The following is a 19279-nucleotide window of genomic DNA, read 5'->3' on the forward strand; positions in this document are numbered from 1 at the left end:
TCTCTCTCTCTCTGTCTCTCTCTCTCTCTCTCTCTCTCTCTGTCTCTGTCTCTCTCTCTCTCTCTCTCTCTCTCTCTCTCTCTCTCTCTCTCTCTCTCTCTCTCTCTCTCTGTCTCTCTGTCTCTCTCTCTCTGTCTCTCTCTCTCTCTCTCTCTTTCACACACACAGAGACTAAACATATAAAATCACATAGGTACAGCAAGAGCAGCAAATGAAGTATGAATGAACACTTCACACCCACAGAATTGACTTAAATGTTTGGGTCCTTGTTTGGGTATCACCAAGTGAGGTAGAGCAAAGAGATGGATGTCGGGGTACTTAGTGGGAAAGTCTCTTTGGATGAGGTAAGTTCTCAGGAGGGAAGGAAGGTAAGAAAGGGAGAGAGGTAGCCCTCAAATGATTCAGATTCTTTTGAGAACATTAGAAGGAGATGGGATTGGCAGATACTGGTACATGAGATCTATGCCCTGGAACTTTCCACTATTCTTTGATGTACCTGGTCAGTGTGTGCAAGGGGTTTGGATCATGGGGCTTAATGTGAAGGGAAGAGCCAAGAAGACTGACAGAAGAACTTTAGTATTCTAGCAAAAATACTAAGGGTCCAGAGGCAGACATCCAACGATAGCCCCCTGAGGTCCCTAAAACCTCCATTCACAAACACATAGACACACAAACATAATGATGCCTCACTCCCTGAAATAACATACATTGGGAAAGTCGAGGCCAAGATTGTATCTTTCTTTAATCCATTTGTTTTTGTCATTTTCAATATCTGCAGAGAGAAGAAAATTGAGAAAGTCACTCTACTGGGTCATGGTTCTATCCTCAATAGCCCCAATAATAGCCTCCCCCCACCTCCCCTGCCAATACTGTAGGTCAGTGCAACCTACTTATGAGGGTATTCCCAAAACACACATAACACGCTTGGGCCTCTACACTCACATTTCTCATAGTTATAGAGCAGCTCCTTATAGGGGGTCCCTGTATATTCCAGCAACAAACGGATTGGATGGGCAAGCTGGGAAAAGGAAGAAGAAGGTACCATCATCTCCTGGGGGTCTCAGGACCTCAAGTGAGCCTCCAATAGCCCTTATTGGCTTCCCACAGGAAAATGGCAAGCCTACTGAAACCCCACCCCCCCTGCCCACTACTCTTAATCCCATCCTAGTGAGAGAAGCTAAGCCTTCTCATACCCACACAGAAAGAGTTGGCCATATCAGAAATGAAGATATGGTGATATGGTTTGAAAGGCAATGGAAGGCCCCCTTATATGTATGTGATATATATATATATATATGTATATATATATATATATATATATCCCCTAACTATCCTCACATAAACATTATCTAGCTTCAAATGTCAACCATTGGAATTAGGGTACTCTTTTGGTTTAATGACATTACATTTGGATAGGGACCACATAGGGTCAAATATGATGCTGTGATAGGAAAGACAAGAGATGAGGAATCTTTCTTTCCTATAAAAACATCATTATCCATTAATACATCACCCTACATTATTTAATCTGGCTTACTGATGATCGTGTGGGAAATTAGGTCTAGGGCCCTGGAGAAATGGGGTACGGAACAATCTTTTTTTGTTAGAGGTGAGAATATCAGAAAAAGCCCAGTGGGTACACACTGAGAAGCAGGTAGGACAGGTGCAGAGAATGAGCTCTGGAAATGGGACAGAGGACAGGAAATGAAAATGGAGTTCAGCTTTCTCCAGCGTCTCTCTCTTAATTTTAACTTCTTCCTAGTGTCCATTGAGTCTTAACTGTGTTCTTTGCCATGACCTCTTAGGTCCCTTTCTAAGTCACATAATCCATAGGGAGGAGGTTGGGTCAGAGAAATGTTAAATATCAAAAAAGACATGAGCCCCCACCTCCCCTTTCCTGGTTCCCACTCCATCCACCCTGAACTCACCCCCCGAACTTCCCAGTATGCCAGGATCATCTGGTGATAGAAACACTTCAATGACTTGAACCTGTCCTGAGGAACCCTCTAAAAGGGGAAGAAGAGGAGCACAGGAAAAGTAAAAGGAGAAAGGACAGAACCAAGTGCACCCCAATGGGGGTAGACACCTGCTGGCCGCGTGTACCCCCCACGTTGCTCACCTCCTGCGTCCTCACCCCACCCCCACCCCACCCTATAGGTTGCTTTCAATCTACTCTAAGTGCCCCCAGATCTCTATCACCCTCTGCCTTCAAACCCTCCAGTGTTTCCCCCAGAACAGCCTTTTGTCCATAGCTCCAGGAGATGGGAGGAGGAGGAGGAGGAGACATTGTGTTGTCATACTCTGAGGACCAGCCCCACCTCACCAGCTCTTTATTCTCCTCCTGCCCGTCCCAGGTGTCTACCCCACCTTACTCCCAAGCACCAGCCCAGCTAGGTAGGATGGGTAATCATGCCAACTCTGTCTGAATTCTTACTTCTGGCCTCATCTGCTTTCATCACACCAGGAGAACGTCCTAATCATTGATGAAACACAAAGCTGGAATGGCTTGCTTCAGGATATAGTGAGTGAGCTTCCCTTCCCTGGAGGTCTTCAGGCAAAGACTGGCTATCATAGAGGGGATGTATTATATTCAGGTAAGAGTTAGGAGGCAAGCAGGTGACACAGTGGATAGAGTGCTCGGCCTGGAGTCAGGAAGACCCGAACTCAAATCTGGCCTCAGACACTTACTAGTGGTGTGACCCTGGGAAGTCGCTTAATATCTGTTTGAGATTTTGTTTTGATTTGAAAATCTGTTTGTTAATCCCCTGGAGATGAAACGGCAAACCCCTCCAGTACCTTTGCCAAGGACAGTACTGACACACTATGGTCCACGGAGTCACAAAGAGTCAGACACGATTAAACAACAGGAAGAATTACCCTAGCTGGCCTCTCCGGTCCTTGACAGCTCTGAGATTTAAAATTGTTAGGAGAGTCCTTCACCCAAAGCCAGACACCTACATCTAGTAACTTTACAAAGTAAGTCACCCGACAAAAGCCAAAGAGCTGGGCAAGGGATGGTTGTCATGGTCTATCCCAGCTCCATTGTGCTACCATTCCAAAGTGCTAAGATTCTGTGCTCATATACCAGCTATGCACACACAGGCATTCTATCACATGGCTCTCTGCTCACAAACACACTCCCATACTCCCAAGGTCTCTCTCATGTAGGACAAGTCACATATTCACCTGCTCCCCCCTCTCTTTCTACCTCATTATTTCCTTTACATTATGGTAGTCATGGTAGGAATCAGTCTCTTGGTTCTGCTGACTTCACTCTGCATCAGTTCATATCCTTCTCTTCCAAGGTTTCTCCAAAGCCATCATGTATATGTGTGTGTATTTACAATTGTACAATCATATTGCATTCCATTTCCTATAGTTTACCATCATTTTTTCACTCGTACCCCAACAGATGGGCACTTGCTTTACTTCCCAGTTCTTTCCAGCTCAGTTTGTTCACATCTTCCTCATCCCTTATTACTGGATTCAGGCAACCTCTTCCTCTAGCTCTGGAATAATAATGATGATGATCACATAATAGCTAACATTCATAAAGGGCTTGTTACATGCCAGGCACTGTGCTACATAAACACTTTACAGTTGTTATCTTCTTTGATCCTCACAACAAGCCTGGGAGCTAGGTACTATTTTACAGATGAGGAAACTGGGATGAGCAAAGGTTCGGTAACTTGCCCAGGGTCACATAACAATTCTCCTTCATGACATGGCCACACATACCCCTATTACTGTCCAGGGCACCACCATCCTCCCTGATACCCAGGCTTGAAATTAGAGATCGTTGTCTATTCCTCTTCTCTATCACATCCACCCCCCATATTCAGTCGGGTGCCAAAGGCTGTTGATTTAAGCTTTTTGATAATTCTCATACCCCTCCTCTCCTCTGATACTGGTGTCTCTCCATTGCAGGCCACCATCACTTTCGCCTGGATTATTGCAGTAGTCTGCCAATGGGTCAGCCTACTTCAAGTCTTTCCTCTTCCAATCTATCTCTATTCAGTCATCAAAGCAGCTTTCCTGAAGCACAGGTCTGACAAGGCCATCTAGTCCAGCAAACACCAGGATGCCAGCCTCTTGAAGATCTCTAGTGATGAGAAACTCACTTCCTCTCCAAGTAGCCCATTCCCTTATTGGACAATTCCCACAGCTGAGAGACTTCTCCTTACAAGGAGCCCACACCTTCCATCCTACAACCTCCACCTAAGGTGGTTCCTAGCTAGAACCTGAAGCAATGCTCTGACTCTTGGAGGGCAAACTTTCCAGAGTCCCCAGGATACCTCACTTTTCCTACCAGCTGCAGGAGCAGCCAAGTGGGACCCTGATGAGATTAATAATAGTTTGACTCTTCAAGGCATGATGATTTCATTCATCAGCATGGGCACAAAGCACCCAGTTCCTCCAGACTTAAGTGAAATGTCTTCCAGTTGCACCAAAAATTCATCATCAGATAGCAAGTTGACAATGAGGCCCTTGGTCACATTTGTCCTTTGATGTCAGATACACAATCTATTAGCAAGCAAGAAGCTGAAACCTTCTGGGCTTGGTAGGACCTGACAGACCTGGTACTTGCTGGCATCATCTTCAAGAATATCTTTTTTCCCTTGTTCTCTCTTACTTTTCCCTAGTTCCCTGATAAAATTCCTTTTGAAAATCTGAAACTCTGAATTGGCTCAGCTAAAGTGAGGAAAGTTTTATGTGTATAACTAGACCTAGAGATTCAGGGTCATACCAGGGAGGCCTGATGGCATCAGAAGGGGGAGGGCTGTTTGCCTCTGAGTAAGGAGAATCTGAGGTGGCCTCACTGAGTCACATCTGTGAGTTAGGGTCAGAGGGACCTGAAGTGTCCCTCAATCAGCCAATAAGCCTTTATTAAGCACCTACTATGTGCCAAGCACTTAATATTAAGCATCTACTATGTGCCAGAGGAGAAGTTTGGTGGCACAGTGGCACAGAAGGCTGGACCTGAAGTCAGAAAGATGAGCTTTCCTGAGTTCATATATGGCCTCAAATACTTACTAGCTGTGTGATCCTGGGCAAGTCACTTAACCCTGTTTGCCTAGTCTCCTCATCTGTAAAAATGAGCTGGAGAAGGAAATGGCAAACCACTCCAGTGTCTTTGCTAATCCCTAAATGGGGCCATGAAGAGTCTAACAGCTGAAATGACTGAATGGCAATACCAAATGATCTTATTCTAATGGGCACACAGTTAGCTGTCATGACCTCTTGAGGCTATCCCACACACTCAAGACCTGCTCGATTTGTTTTCCACTGGGATAACTTCCTAAATTCCAACTTCAAGTCTGAGGTCTTTTCCCATAGGCATAGCCAAGATAACAGACAGACCTAATGTACAATAAAACCTCTCTTGGCCAATCCATGTCTCTACCCAGGCCCCTATAGTGTGAAACTGATGAATTGTCCTTAATTACTCCTCAATCACAGTGTTGCTCCCTACTAGAATCCCACTGGGACCCCTTGACAGTATCCCAATACTTTATACATACACATAAGTGCCTTGCTTTGCATGTAATAAACCTTTAAGAAGAATTTTTTCATTCATTCATCAGTCAGTCAACAAGCATTTATTAAGTACTTACTATGTGACTGCCCTGTACTAAATTCTAGGGATACAAAGGAAGGCAAAAAAATAATCATAAAGGAAAAAGGAGCCACATGTACAAAAATATTTATTACAACTCTTTTTGTGGTGGCAAGGAATTGGAAATTAAGGGAATGCCCATCTATATATGTATGTATATATATATATATATGAATAACTGAACAAGTTGAGTTTATGAATGTAATGGAATACTATTGGGCTATAAGAAATGATGAGCAGGAGGATTTCAGAAAAACCTGGGAAGACTTACATGAACTGATGTTGAATCAAGTGAGCAGAACCAGGAAAACATTGGATACAGTAACAGCACCGCTATAAAATGATCAACTTTGATAGACTTAGCTCTTTTCACCAGAGCAAGGATCTAAGTTCCAAAAGACTCATGATGGAAAATGCTATCCAGGTTCAGAGAAAGAACTATGGAGTCTGAATGCAGATGGAAGCATACTATTTTCTCTTTTTTGTTGTTTTTTTCTTTCTTATAGTTTTTCCCTTTTGTTCTGATTCTTCTTTTACAACATGACTAATGTGGAAATTAAAAAAATAATAATAATCCCTACTCTTATTTAAAGAATCTGTCAAGTATGGATTCAGTCAAAGGGGACTTGAGGACCTAGAGAGCCACATGTGGCCTCAAGGTCGAAGATTACCCACCACTGGCCTATAATGTCATTTAGCTGGGATCAATGTTTACTAAAGTCCCGTCCTCAGACTAACTGTTGAATATCTAAATTAATTTTTCAACAGTGTAGCGAGATCCGGAATTCTCTCAGAGTGAGGCTGGCTACAAATGTAGCTTCAAGGTTCTAGGGGTACGCCTGAAGGGTTAAGGGTGTCTCCTTCCCAAGGCTATCATTTCAAATCTCCCATTCCAGTAAGTTCTTCCCATTATTAGCTATCAATGATTAGTGCCCCAGTCCTACTTAGTCAATTAACATCAATTAGCTTTTACAAAAGGATACCTACTTCAATTAACATCAATTAGATTTTACAAAAGGTTACCTACTCCAAAGGCATAACAAGATCATAAATTAGAAACATTTCCTCCCAACCTCTGGGGGTTTGCTCTCTGCTATACCCCGTTGGTCCGACAGCGGGCTCAAGCAGTTTCTACATAGCATTTATCCTTCCAAGTTTAATCCCAAATGTGGCATGGCTAATTGGTGAATGCCTCTGCATTTCTGCTACTTTTGGACGTCATTTCTCAGTGTCTGACTTTTGGCAAATCCCAGCATATACTTCAGCTTCTAGGTTTCTGGCGGCTTTCTCTCCTGACCTTTCAAAGCTCACAAGGTAATAGCCATCTCCAATCTTCACCTAAAAGTGGAGTGGGAGTCATGTACTCTTGGCTTCATATTGGCCCCTGCTAAGAGAGGGTCCAAGCTCCACCCCACATTCAGAGGCTCACCTGGCTTTTTGAATGCATCCTTGTTCAGCCACTCAACAGTCAATCTCTTCATCAAGTGATTAGCAGACTCAACAAGCTACACAACATCTGTGCATGCCCCAAATTGGGGAGCAGGACACTTCCATTATCTGTATTCTTGCCTTTCAAGAAGCAAGCTCCCCAACTCCTCTCACATAAGATACTACCTATCCCACCCCACCCCATTAAACCAGTCTATAAACCTCTTAATATCAGTGGTCCTTACTTCTTACAGCCTCTTTAAGATACAGAGGTTTCTCTCCTCCCAAGGAGCACCTGCCTCACCTTGACAATGAAAATGGAGAGGCCAGTAGGTTGGGGGTGAAGTAACTATTCAGGGTGCAATCTCAGCAAAAACCAGCAGGTCGTGCTACAAGCTTGAGCTACCGGCCAGACTCCCTTTGCATAGTGGTGACAGAGGCTGTGTCTGGCTTGGGTTCCAGAGGCTCCCAGTTTCCTGGTGCCTTACCTAGGAATTATCTCCTCTTGTTTAGGGTGTGAAATATGAAGAATATCCTCATTTATTTGGCTCATTTTCCCATTCTCATTTAGATCCTAATCTCCTTCCCACCTTTACCTAACCCCCAAGCATCAGAGGTTAGAGCCCATTTACAGAATGGAATTTAAATTTAAAAAATAAAATAAAAATACAACATTGAAAGTCCTAAGCAGCTGAATACAGCTGCCCCCAGAAAGACCTGAACCTCAGCTTCCTATTGGTCATCACTCTTGCTAAAATCTAAATTCACAATTTCACTTTCAGCCAGGGAACAGGGGCAGCATCCTCCCCATAGTGGTCACAAAGCGGGAGAGGGAACAGTCTCATGACTAGAGGTGGAGGGGTGGCCATCCTTCCCCCAGCTCCTGCTTCCTGACCCATTCTGGTGGTCATCAGAGGGTATCTCTGCAGACTTCCACAATACCCTTCTAGGGCCCATACAGTTTCAGTGCCCATGCTTCATTCTAGGCATTTTTGCTCTGTTTTCTCCTCCTCTGGGCCTCTTTGAGCATATTTCCCACAAAACAAGTGGCTGTCTCTGCTTTAATTATCCTGCTTCGGCATATTATATAACTCACGAGCCACTTGGGCCAATGCAGGGTCACATGACCAACAAGATGGCAGAGAAGTTGTCATTCCCTGGCCCTGAGCAGTCCCTAAACCTCAGAGCAGGGAATTATGTGCCACACATACAAGAGACATACAATAACTAAAGCTGAATCCGCAAGATAAGACAAAAAGGTTAAAAAGCTCATCGTATAATTCTAGAAAACTCACATTTCTAGAAACTACTCAGCATCCCTGCCCTACAACTCTATGCACCAGGCCGGGAGAACACAAATCAGCTTAAGGGCTTGTGATTCAGGTTCTAGCCATGAGGACCCCTGCCCACCCCCCTTGTGACAGTAACTCTGCCTCAAACACCCCATCCCTGTTATCCCTGTTATATCAGGTCAGTAGACCCTGATTCTGCCCATGACAGGGAGAAAAGGGAGAGAGGGACCAGAGGAAAAGAAATGGAAAGCTAAGGCAGTGCAGAAAGCAGTGTCCCAGCACCCAGAAGGGAAAAGAAGGAAGGAAAGGGGGTGCAAATCCAACCAGGTCAGTCTTCTCTTCCCAGAGTCCACACTGGGCAAGGACCTAGGTCACTCTGATCCTCACACCCACCAACACTAGGTGAGTGTACAGCAGGGAAAGATGGAGGAGCCAACGAGTGAGGAGAGAAACCAAACAAGTGTTTGAGAACCTAGGAGAAAAGCCAAAAAAACAAAAGATGATTCACCTCAGCCTGTCTTACATCTCCTCCTCCACTGCACCTTTGGCAAGTACAAACTCACTGTTTTATACCTCATCTTACATTTGTGAATAAAGGGTGGCTGAACAGGGTTATTTCCATTATTATATGGTTCAAGGAATCTTGAAAGATTTTGATGTATGAGAAAGGAGACACTGTTAAGAGACTTTAAAGCAAATGTTTTGCTTTGCCAAATCAAAATTTCATAATTAACAAACAGTAAGTTCAGTGGGATCTCATAGACTCCATATTTTTTAATCAACTATGAAATGTCAAAGATGAGATCTATTTTTAAATACTGCTTTTACAGGCAATGCCTTCAACTCACTCATAGATGACTCTCACAAAGATTTTGCATAGATGGAAGAGTAGATGTATAGGTTGATAGTTGCTATGTTTCATGGTCACTTTTTGGGAACATTAATAAGGTATGAGATTTTTTTCCCCTCATCATTGCCTCTATTAATCCCTTTATGTCCCCATAATTGTATCATCTCCAGCACAAATCTCTTCTAGACACATAGTCCAATCCAGCTGATTTTCCCTTTTTCTCCTCGTTTTTCTTTTTAGCACCATTTCTACCTCCCCTATAAGCATATCTGGGACTGTGACATTAGGTTCCAAGTATGGTGGCTCCACTGTCCTTGATGGTGAAATGTTCTTTATAGCAATATTTGCAGATCTTTTCCATTTTTCTTCTGTTTGTTGTCCCCCTGCCATTTCGGGCCTCAAATTCCCTTGGATTGATTTTGCTTAATTGGCTCTCTTATAAAGCTTACTTTAAACTGGTTTCATTCTCCACCAATTCTCTCTACTTTCATTTGCCATACTTCATTGTAATATTTTACAAATGAATTTGTATTCTAAACTGATGCTGCCTTTGGCCACCATCTGTCTTCATGTGGCTAGTAAGTCAAATGTTTGCTGACTAAGCCATTTTGGGGGCTCTTTTGGTCAGTCTGTCAATAAATTACTAAATGCCTACTATGTGCCAAGCGTAGCATAGGGTCTGAGGGATACCAAAAAAGGCAAAAAAAAAAAACCCAAAAAACCAAACCCAACAGTCCCTGCTCTCAAGGAGCTCACAGTTTAATGGAGGAAACAATATGAAAACAAGGAGGTACAAACAAGGCATATACAGGATAAATTTGAGGTAATCTCAGAGGAAAGACACTAGAATTAAGGGAGATTAGGGAAGACTTCCTGTAAAAGGTAAGATTTTACCTGGCACTTGTTCAAGGAAGCCAAGGTAACCAGAAGGTAGAGAAGAGGATGGATGATATTCCAGGCAATGGAGATAGCCAGAGAAAATGCTCAGAGTCAGGAGACAGAGTATCTTGTTTAAAGAATATCAAGGTATCACAGAGTACAAGGGGTTAGGGATGCAAAGTACAAGAAGACTGAAAAGGTGGGAGACAGGGACAGTAGTTTATGAAGGGCTTTAAATGCCAAATGGGATTTTATATTTAATCCTGGAGTTGAAAGGAAGCCACTGGAATTTGAGTAGGGAGGTTGACATGGTCAGATAGATTTACATCAACTAAAGTTCTGCATCAAAATTATTAAAATTGTCATCTACATACTTATGTTGTCTATTCCTTATTTTTCATTGTCAATGATTTGTTTAAATAATTCTTGATTGAGTTACTTCGGTTGTATGCCATATCGTTTTCTCATTGTTATTCTTTCATCTTGCTTTTTTTTTTTTTTACTAATTCTGATCTCTGACAAGTCAATGGTCTGATTATACAGATGCTGAGATGATGCAGTGGATAGTGTTGGGCCTGGAGTCAGGAAGACTCATCTTCCTGAATTCAGACCCAACATCAGATACTTACTAAATGTGTGACCTTGGGCAAATCACTTAACTCTGTTAGCCTTAGTTTCATCATCTATAAAAATGACTGGAAAAGGAAATGGCAAATCACTCCAGTGTCATTGACAAGAACACGCCAAATGGGATCACAAAGAGTCAGACACAACTGAAAATTACCTAACAATCCATATTAATAGGAAATCTTTTCCTGACTTGAAATATAACCTAGGGGTGGCTAGGTGGCACAGTGAATAGAGCACCAGCCATGGAATCAGGAGGACCTGAGCTCAAATTCGGGCTCAGACACTTAACACTTACTAACTGTGTGACCTTGGGCAAGTCACTTAGCCCCAATTGCCCTACCTTCCTCCCTCCAAAAAGACTAGATAGATAGATAGATAAAAGAAATATAACCTATTTGATTTTTTTGTGATGTTATTTGTTACTCACTACATTGAACAATTAGTCACCAGTTTTTTTCTAAAGTGTTCATGATATGCTTCTATGTAATCTACTCATCTTTGACTCCCCCTTTTCTACTCCTGCACCATGATTTTCCATGTATTTCTCACCAGTCTCGGTTTTTTTCTCATCTTTGCATAAACTACCAAGTATCAGAGTATACATAGATTTAATTTAGAGGATCCTATAAGGTTTTTGGCAAAAATTTCTCTACTTCCTCATCCTCAGCAACTAGTTTTGGAACATAGATTGCAATTATTTTTGTAGTGATCTTTTCCAAATACTTCAATGTTGTAATATGAAATGACCAAATATTCCATGAAAAAATGTTTGTTACCTTTGGACTGATAAAACCAACTCCAGTAACTTTTTCCTTCAGCTCTCCAAGGAATAGCCCTGAGCCATTTTTCCATTTTGCTGCAATTTCCTTCTTGCTTCCGGCTTCATTTATATCCAGAATGTCAGAAATTTTATGATTCAGCTCCCCAGCAGAATGTTCCCTCACTGATTGTTGGACAAGGATTTCAAGCACCAGCAGTCAAATTAAAGTTTATAGGTGGCAGTCTAGAAGCTGTGTGTGTGATTCTTAGTACTCTCCATCCCCTTTCCCATCATTTCTGCCACAGTCACTGGCTGTTGGAATAGTTTGGAAAGCATGTGAATTAAAGCACTGGCCACACACGTTTAGAAGTGAACATGTGTGAGGGACGTCGTAGAGAGAAATTTGCTAGATTTGGCAACTCTTCGGATATATGGGGTGGGAATGAGGAATTGAGGATGGCATCAAGGCATTGGAAAAATGGTGGAACCCTCAGTGGCAACAGAGACATTCAAAAGAGAGATAGGTTTGAGAGGAAAGTTCAAGATGCCTGTGGGCGGGCATGCAGTTAGAAATGTCCAGTGTGATCCACTCAGGAGAGACATTGGGTGGGATACATAGATCTGAGATTGATCTGCTTAGAGATGGTAATTGAACTCATAGGAATTAATGAAGTTACCAATTCAGGAACTTGGAGAAAGAAAAAGGGGCCTTGGAAAGAGGCCTTGGGGACAACCCCAGTAAGTGGACATATAGGATATATATACAACAGAGACTGAGAAGGAGTGACCGGACACGTAGAAGAACCAAGAGATAGCAGCTGTGAAAACCCAGAGAGGAGAGAGTGCCCAGGAGGAGGAGGTGGTTGTCAATGGTGTCAAGTGCTTTGTAAGTAAGTCAAAGGACAAGGATTGAGAAAAGGCCATTTGGCAATTAAAAAAACAGCTAGTAAGTAATTTGGCAAGAACAATTTTAATTGCATAAAAAAGTTGGAATTCAGATTGCAGAGAGTTTAGAAGAGAGTGAAAGGAGAGGACAAGGACGCATCAAACATGGCTTATGCTACAAAAGAAAACAAGAATCGGCAGAAGGAAGCAGGGGACCAAGAATGGAGGTAAGGGCTACCAGGCTAGTAGTTAGGAGTGCATTAGGCAAGCCTGGAACTGAGAATATTTCTGGAAAAGATAGCAGTGGTGGGCAAAAGTGCCTCATCCAGGACCAGTGGACAAAGCTGAAAGACGGGAGTGGCAGACAGGTGGAAGAAGGACTGGGACCTGAGATAAACATAATTCACTAGAACTAACCTGGGAGCCCCTAGAAGCAGCAACCCTATGAAGCTCCTGGGACCTCACCTACTAAGGTTATGAGTCAATGGGTCAGATAGCTAGAGCTGGAAAAGACTCTCTTATTTTACAGATGAGGAAACTGAGTCCCAGAGAGGTTGTGACTTGGCTAGGGTCCCACAGGTAGAGTTAGAGGTTCCCTGACTACAGAACCAGTGCTATTTCTGGCTACCTATAACTATTCCTTTCACATTTCTTATATGCCTTATAATAAAGTTGATTTAAACTTAAAATGCCTTGGCAGCCTGGGCTGCTTACAGGAAGAAAGTCAATACTCCTAGAGGACATATTTTTTAAAATGAGTCATATTCAGAGGTTTTCAGGGGACACCAACCCTGGGTGGGGGCACGAACCAAAGAGTATTATTAGTGAGAAGTTCCCAAGCCATGAGCTTAGAGGTCTGTGTGATTCCAGACTGGCTTTCAGCCAGGGGTTATAAATGCAATGCTATATTATTGTGTTATAAAAATGACAAAAAACCAAATACAAAGAAATATGGAAAAATTTATAGGAAGCAATACAGAGGAAGGAAAACAGAATTACAACATACGCGTCGACAGCATTAACAACATTTTATGAATACACAGAAGAAAATAACATGTTCTAAGACAACTTATAGCCTGAGACTCTTAGAACAAAGTTATTTTGCTAAGGTTTATATCTACTTTTTTATCAAAATGTATTTTATCAAAACGTAAATGGTTCAGATTTTGTGGTTTTATATTTTGGATCCTCTCTGCCCCTATGTCTACTCCCCGTGACTTTATTTGATTGTATTTGCTGAGACTGAGGAATAGCATTGACAGACTGAATAATGTCCAGACAAAAGGGACCCAGAGGGGGTGGCCATATCAAAACCAAAACATCAAAGGACAGAAGATTGTCAATCCCAGAGAAGAAAAGACTTAAGGGGGATCCAGGATTCTTGAAGGCTCTACCAATAGGATTCATGCTCTGACAGGTCCTACTTCTGCCAAGCTGGAAAGGCTCCAAGTACAGGCCTGGTGACAAACTATGTCCCTCGTTCAAGGACAAGTCCAGATAAATTTGGAGAAGCTCGTCACCAGGTTGGCTGCATGATTATGAAACTTTTGGCCCTACTGGTCCTCAAAGGTGATTCTACCATGTCACAGAAGGCATGTGAGATATCAGAGGCAGTATGGTGGAAAGGGCACCATATTTGGAGTCAGGGGAATTGTTTTGGAATCCTGGCCTTGGGAACTTACTAGCTGTGACCCAGGATGAATCACTAACTCTTTCTGGGCCTCAGTTTCCTTATCTTGGCCTGGAAAATAATAATGTGGCACATAAATGCCACCTTAACATTTGTAAAGTTATTTGCAAATGTCTCATTTTATGAGAGCTAGATGATATCCTTTGTTGTTGTTCAGTCGCATCTGACTCTTTGTGACCCTATTTGGGGCAAATACACTGGAGTGGCCTGTCATTTCCTTCTCCAGCTCATTTTATAGATGAGGAAACCAAGGCAAACAGGGTTAAGTGACTTGCCCAGGGTCACACAGCTAGTAAGTGTCTGAGGCCGGATTTGAACTCCAGCCTTCCTGACTATCCACTGTACGTACCACCTAGATGATCTCTAAAGCCTCTTCAAGCTTTATGTCTATCATCCTTATCAGCCCTTGAATATGAAAGCTGCCTTTAAATATTTGGAGGATTACCATATGGAAAGGGATTAAATATTTTTTCTGTGTTTCCAGAGCAGACCTAAAAATCTACAGGTCAAAGTTTATAAGGAAGTAGGTTTTCCATTAATATACAGAAGAATTTAATGTCACCAGTCACCTTGACTTTTGATCTGCCACTAGACTTTGATGACTCTGGAGGAGACAGAGAGTGAGGCTGATGACTGTGTGACTGCCTCACTTAAATCCAGCTCTGGCTCCAATCAAGATATCACCCCGCCATGTCATGGCTCTTCTTCAAAAATCGAGGAACAAGGAGAGGCCAGGTGGCTCAGTGAGTAAGATCACCGGCTCCAGTGTCGGGATGACCTGGGGATCAAATCCAGGCTCAAATACTTAGCACCACACCCAGAAATAACTGGCCGTGTAACCTTGGGCAAGTTACTTAACCCCGATTGCTTAAAATAAATAAATAATAAAAATTTTAAAATGGAGGAACAACAGCAAGAAGAAACTAATAATTAGAGCCACCCAAGAATGGAATATGTTGGGGGTTTTTTGCAGGGGAGAAGGCAGGGAAATTGGGGTTAAATGACTTGCCCATGGTCACACAGCTAGTTTTGTGTTAAGTGTCTGAGGCCAGATGTGAACTCGGGTCCTCCTGACTCCAGGGCTGGTGCTCTATTCACTGCACCCCCTAGCTGCCCCAGAATATGCTATTTCTTAAGGTAGTAAGCTCCCCATCACTTGAGGTATGTGAGCAGAATCTAGGTGACTACTTTGGGGTGGGGGGTCTTCTTACTCCAGGCAAGATTGTTATCTCTGTGACCTCTAAAAAGTCTTCTAAAACTAAGGTTTCTATAATTTTACATTTCATAAGCTTTTAAAATTGTGTGCATCTTCTGATTTTTCTTATTTGTTTCATCTCCTATCACTCCTGTTTCTCCTATCACTACTAATGGTTTAAAATATTGTGTGTACATATATATATATGTATATATATATATATATATATATATATATATATATATATATCTTAATGTTATATATGTATGTGTGTATATACACATATATACATATATGTGTGTGTATATATATATATGTAAACCCTTTACCTACTGTCCCTTTCTTGAATTTGAAAATGTGTGTCTATATACAGATATAGTCTAACACTAAATCTAATTCTTCTCATTCAAGAAAGGGGCAGATCTACTTAATAGCTAACATTTACATTTGGCGGCCGCTAGGTGGCGCCACAATGCAGAGTGCCAAGAAAACTTCTTATTGAACTCAAATTTGACCTCAGACATTAACTGTGTGACCCTGGGCAAGTCACTTAACCCAGTTTGCCTCAGATTCCTCATCTGTACAATGATCTAGAGAAGAAAATGGCAAACCACTCCAGTTACTTTGCTAAAAAAAATTAAAAGGGGTCATGGGCAGTTTGACCCAACTGAAATGACTGAACATTTACAAAGCACTTTTGAGGTTTGCAAAGAAATTGTCATGTTATCTTCACAACAACCTGACTTGATGCTAGATGCTGTCATTATTCCTACTTTACAGTTGAGGGAACTGAGGCCAAACAGGTCAAGTGACTTACTCTGGGTCATACAGCTAGTACATGTCTGAAGGAGGATTTGAACTCAGGTCTTCCTGACTTCAACTCTAGTGCTTTATCCCCTAGCTGCCTTAGTTTCCAACTTCTCATTTTAAGGGTGATGAAACGAAAGTCTAGAGAGTCCTATGTTATATTTGCCCACATTGCTCAAGGCCACACGTGCAGCAATTCAAACCCGGGTCACCTCACTCCCAATCCGACATTCTTGCCACTAAAACCTCCTGGAAATCTGGGAACAGGTTATTATTCAGCACTGAAGTGGCTGTTTTAGCTCTGAAAGACCAGTGGAAAGTGACCTTGACACAACATACAAATGAGTTGGATTTAAGTGAGGCTGCGCTGTGCAGTCACCAGAATCACTTTCTCCTCCGCAGTCATCTGGGTTCAGTGGCCAAATATCGATTAGGATGAGATGACTGAAGATGGTAGCCCCCCAAGCAGGTCGAATGGCCCAATAGTGTGCTATTGTCATAGGTACACAGAATGAACAGACCTCATTAAAAGCACCCAGTTCACCCCATTCCCACAAGGAGGTGAGACCTGATGGCCTCTAAACACCCCTTCTCCCACCTCATTCTAAACCTATGATCCCTTCAATGCATGAGAGGGAGGGTGGCTTTGGATATCGCACTCTATTAATTACTTTGGAGACAGCAGACTCAAATCAAGCAACTAACTAGTCATTTGGTCATGGGCAAACACTTAACTAACTCAGAACCCTTAGCTTCCTCATCTGTAAATTGGGGGCAATGCTTCCTTTACCCACCTTGAAGATCTGTCATGAAGAAAGCGCTTTGCAAATCTAGACAAATGTCAAAGCCGTCATTATTCTTGCAAGAAAAGCATAGTTGAAGCAAATCAGGCCCATAAAAATGTAGTCACTTGCCCAAGGTCACACAATGAGCAAGGACTTCAGAGGTCTTGACTCTTGAGGCCAAGCCTCTAGTAGTGCTTCATTTGGGAAGGTACAGGGAAAATGGAAGGGTCGTCTTCATTCCATCATGGGCCATTCAGGGAAGGGACCTTGGAGATGATGAAGATCATAGAGTACTACAAGCCAGAACCAACTCAAAGGTCATTTAGTCCAACCCAACAGTTTTACATACAAGGGAGCTCAGGCTCAAAGAAGGATTTCCTCAAAGTCAAAAGGCTAGAAGGTGGCACAGGTGCCGTATTAACCCACCTCTAGCCTGACTTCCTGGCTAGGGCGCTTTCCACTGAAGCATGTTACACATTTCTAGTCCAACTCCCCATTTTATAGCTGAGTAAGCTGAGGTACAGTAAGGTATGGTCCAAAGAGAAGCCATAGCTCAGGAAGGAGCCCAGATTCCTTGGCCATGGAGCATGCAATGGCACAAACATGGCATCTCCCTATGTTTGTTCAGCCATTTTTCAGTTCTGTTTCTCTTCACAATCCCATTTGGGGTTTTCCTGGCATAGATCCTTGAACGGTTTGCCACTTCCTCCTCCAGCTCATTTTATAGATGAGGAAACTGAGGCAAACAGGGTTAAGTGACTTGCCCAGGGTCACACAGCTATTAAGCGTCTGGGGTCACATTTGAACTGGGGAGAGGAGCCTTCTTGACTCCAGGCCTGGCACTCTGGCACCACCTAACTGCCCAATCTTACTGAGTGCTAAATCCTAATTCCCTGTGCCTGATCTGGAGCCCAGGAGGACGTGAGCATCTGAACTCAGTAACTGAACTTCCCAGACCACATCACATTGAGGACTCCAGAAGGAGGGAGACACAAAGGTGGAAGATGCCATAAAGGAACCAGGCTATACTGGACACACAGAATTATGGATGGACATCCTCGGTAGCCTTGTTACTGCAGGGGCTGGAGAAAGAAGTCTCTAGGGAAAGCAAGTGTCTACAGAAAGGGTTTGGGAAAGCATCTTCCCACATTCTTCCAAACTCCTCTGTCAGAGCCCTTCAGGGTCTTCTAGATCTAGTCTGCAACTAGGAATTGGGATTTCTGCATTTTAATTTGTCCTATTTAAATCCAAGTTCTTTTTCATTATTCTAGTGCATAAAAAAATACTCCCTTAAAGGAAACTGAGGGCTGATAAAGGGGGAAGTTCCCAAGCAGCACCTATGAGACGCACATTCTGCTTTTAAGATTAAGAGGGACTACCCCCTCCCTCACTAGCAAATCTAATCAGCTAGCTTGGTATAGAGGAAAGAATGTAAGAGGACTTTAGTTCAAACTCCAGCCTTGCCCCCCCCATTATCTAGGTAACGTTGGTCAGGTCATTTACCCCTTCCTCATTTGTAAAATGAGTGAAAGTTAGGCTTCTAAGCGATATAACCTGAACATCAGTTTCCACATATGAAAAATGGGGAAGAAAAAGAATACACTGCTTTAATAACAGGGCTGAGGGAAAGTTCTATAAACCTTAGTGCCAGGACAGAATGCAAATTTTTCCAAGGCAAGGAGCATTTCACTTTCGTCTTTTCAGTGCCCAACACAGAGCTTGGTACATATTAGGTTAATAAGTACTTGTTAAGAGATTAACAGCATCCTTGTCTGGAGAATGAAGTTCTCTGGAGACACGATGCTCACAGCAGTTCCATAAAAGGGAAAGTCTTTCTCCTCAGGTGATGGGATTGCTCCGAGACTCTTGTCAGTCCCCAGATTCCCCTTGGGGGATTTCTCCTGCATATGAAGTCCTTAGCCAGTCCCACCTTGGAGTACAAAGGTTTTGATGGAATCCCAAAGCTCCTAGAGCTGTTTCAAAGTGGGGCTCTGCTTACCTTCCCTCTAAGTTTCTCTTACCACTCTCCTCTCTTCCAAACTGTCAAGGAGCTGGAAGGAAACTGTGAACCAAAGGGGGCAGCTGGGGCAGAAAGCCTGGGGAAGGGACTGTGATTGGCAGATGAGCTTTAAGGTCTGGGTGGAGCTTGGGAAAAGGGCTAAGGGTACAGGGAACCTTCAGTATCAATTCTGACAGTTGAGAAGCTGTTTATGGACTGAATGGCGGTGGGGGAAGGACACAATAAGACCTTATTTCTTCCTTTCTTTAGTCTGACGGGAAGGGGGACAAGATGGCAGTAGCAGGGAGATGGGGCCACCAGACCTGACAAATCTTCATCCATTGTTGGTTTATTTTAGTTGAGTTGGAGGCCAGTAGTTACTGGACAATGGGGTAAGTGAGGGAAGAATTCTGTGAACTCAGTATGAGGCTAGAGAGGGGCTGGTGGTGGGACAGAATTTTG

General features: G+C 42.9%; 1 protein-coding gene across 2 annotated transcripts in view; it reads right to left on the reverse strand.

Moving 5' to 3' along the window:
* Positions 1–4582, reverse strand: part of LOC138162179 (glutathione S-transferase Mu 4-like) — an 18554-nt gene extending 13972 nt beyond the window's left edge. The window contains exons 1-4 of one of the 2 annotated variants that reach the window (XM_069089240.1): positions 4574–4582; positions 1929–1958; positions 943–1018; positions 708–772 (exon numbers count right to left, since the gene is read on the reverse strand). In XM_069089240.1, coding sequence (XP_068945341.1) covers positions 708–772; positions 943–1018; positions 1929–1958 — 171 coding nt within the window. In that variant the 5' untranslated portion in view covers positions 4574–4582. Of the gene's footprint in view, positions 1–707; positions 773–942; positions 1019–1928; positions 1959–4573 lie in introns of those variants that run through there. The other variant, XM_069089239.1, reaches the window with a different exon arrangement.
* Positions 4583–19279: the final 14697 nt, after the last annotated feature.

The sequence above is a fragment of the Petaurus breviceps genome, unplaced genomic scaffold (assembly GCF_028583685.1).
Source record: "Petaurus breviceps papuanus isolate PSGF00001 unplaced genomic scaffold, PetGlider_PUasm1.0 186, whole genome shotgun sequence".
NCBI lineage: Eukaryota > Metazoa > Chordata > Mammalia > Diprotodontia > Petauridae > Petaurus > Petaurus breviceps.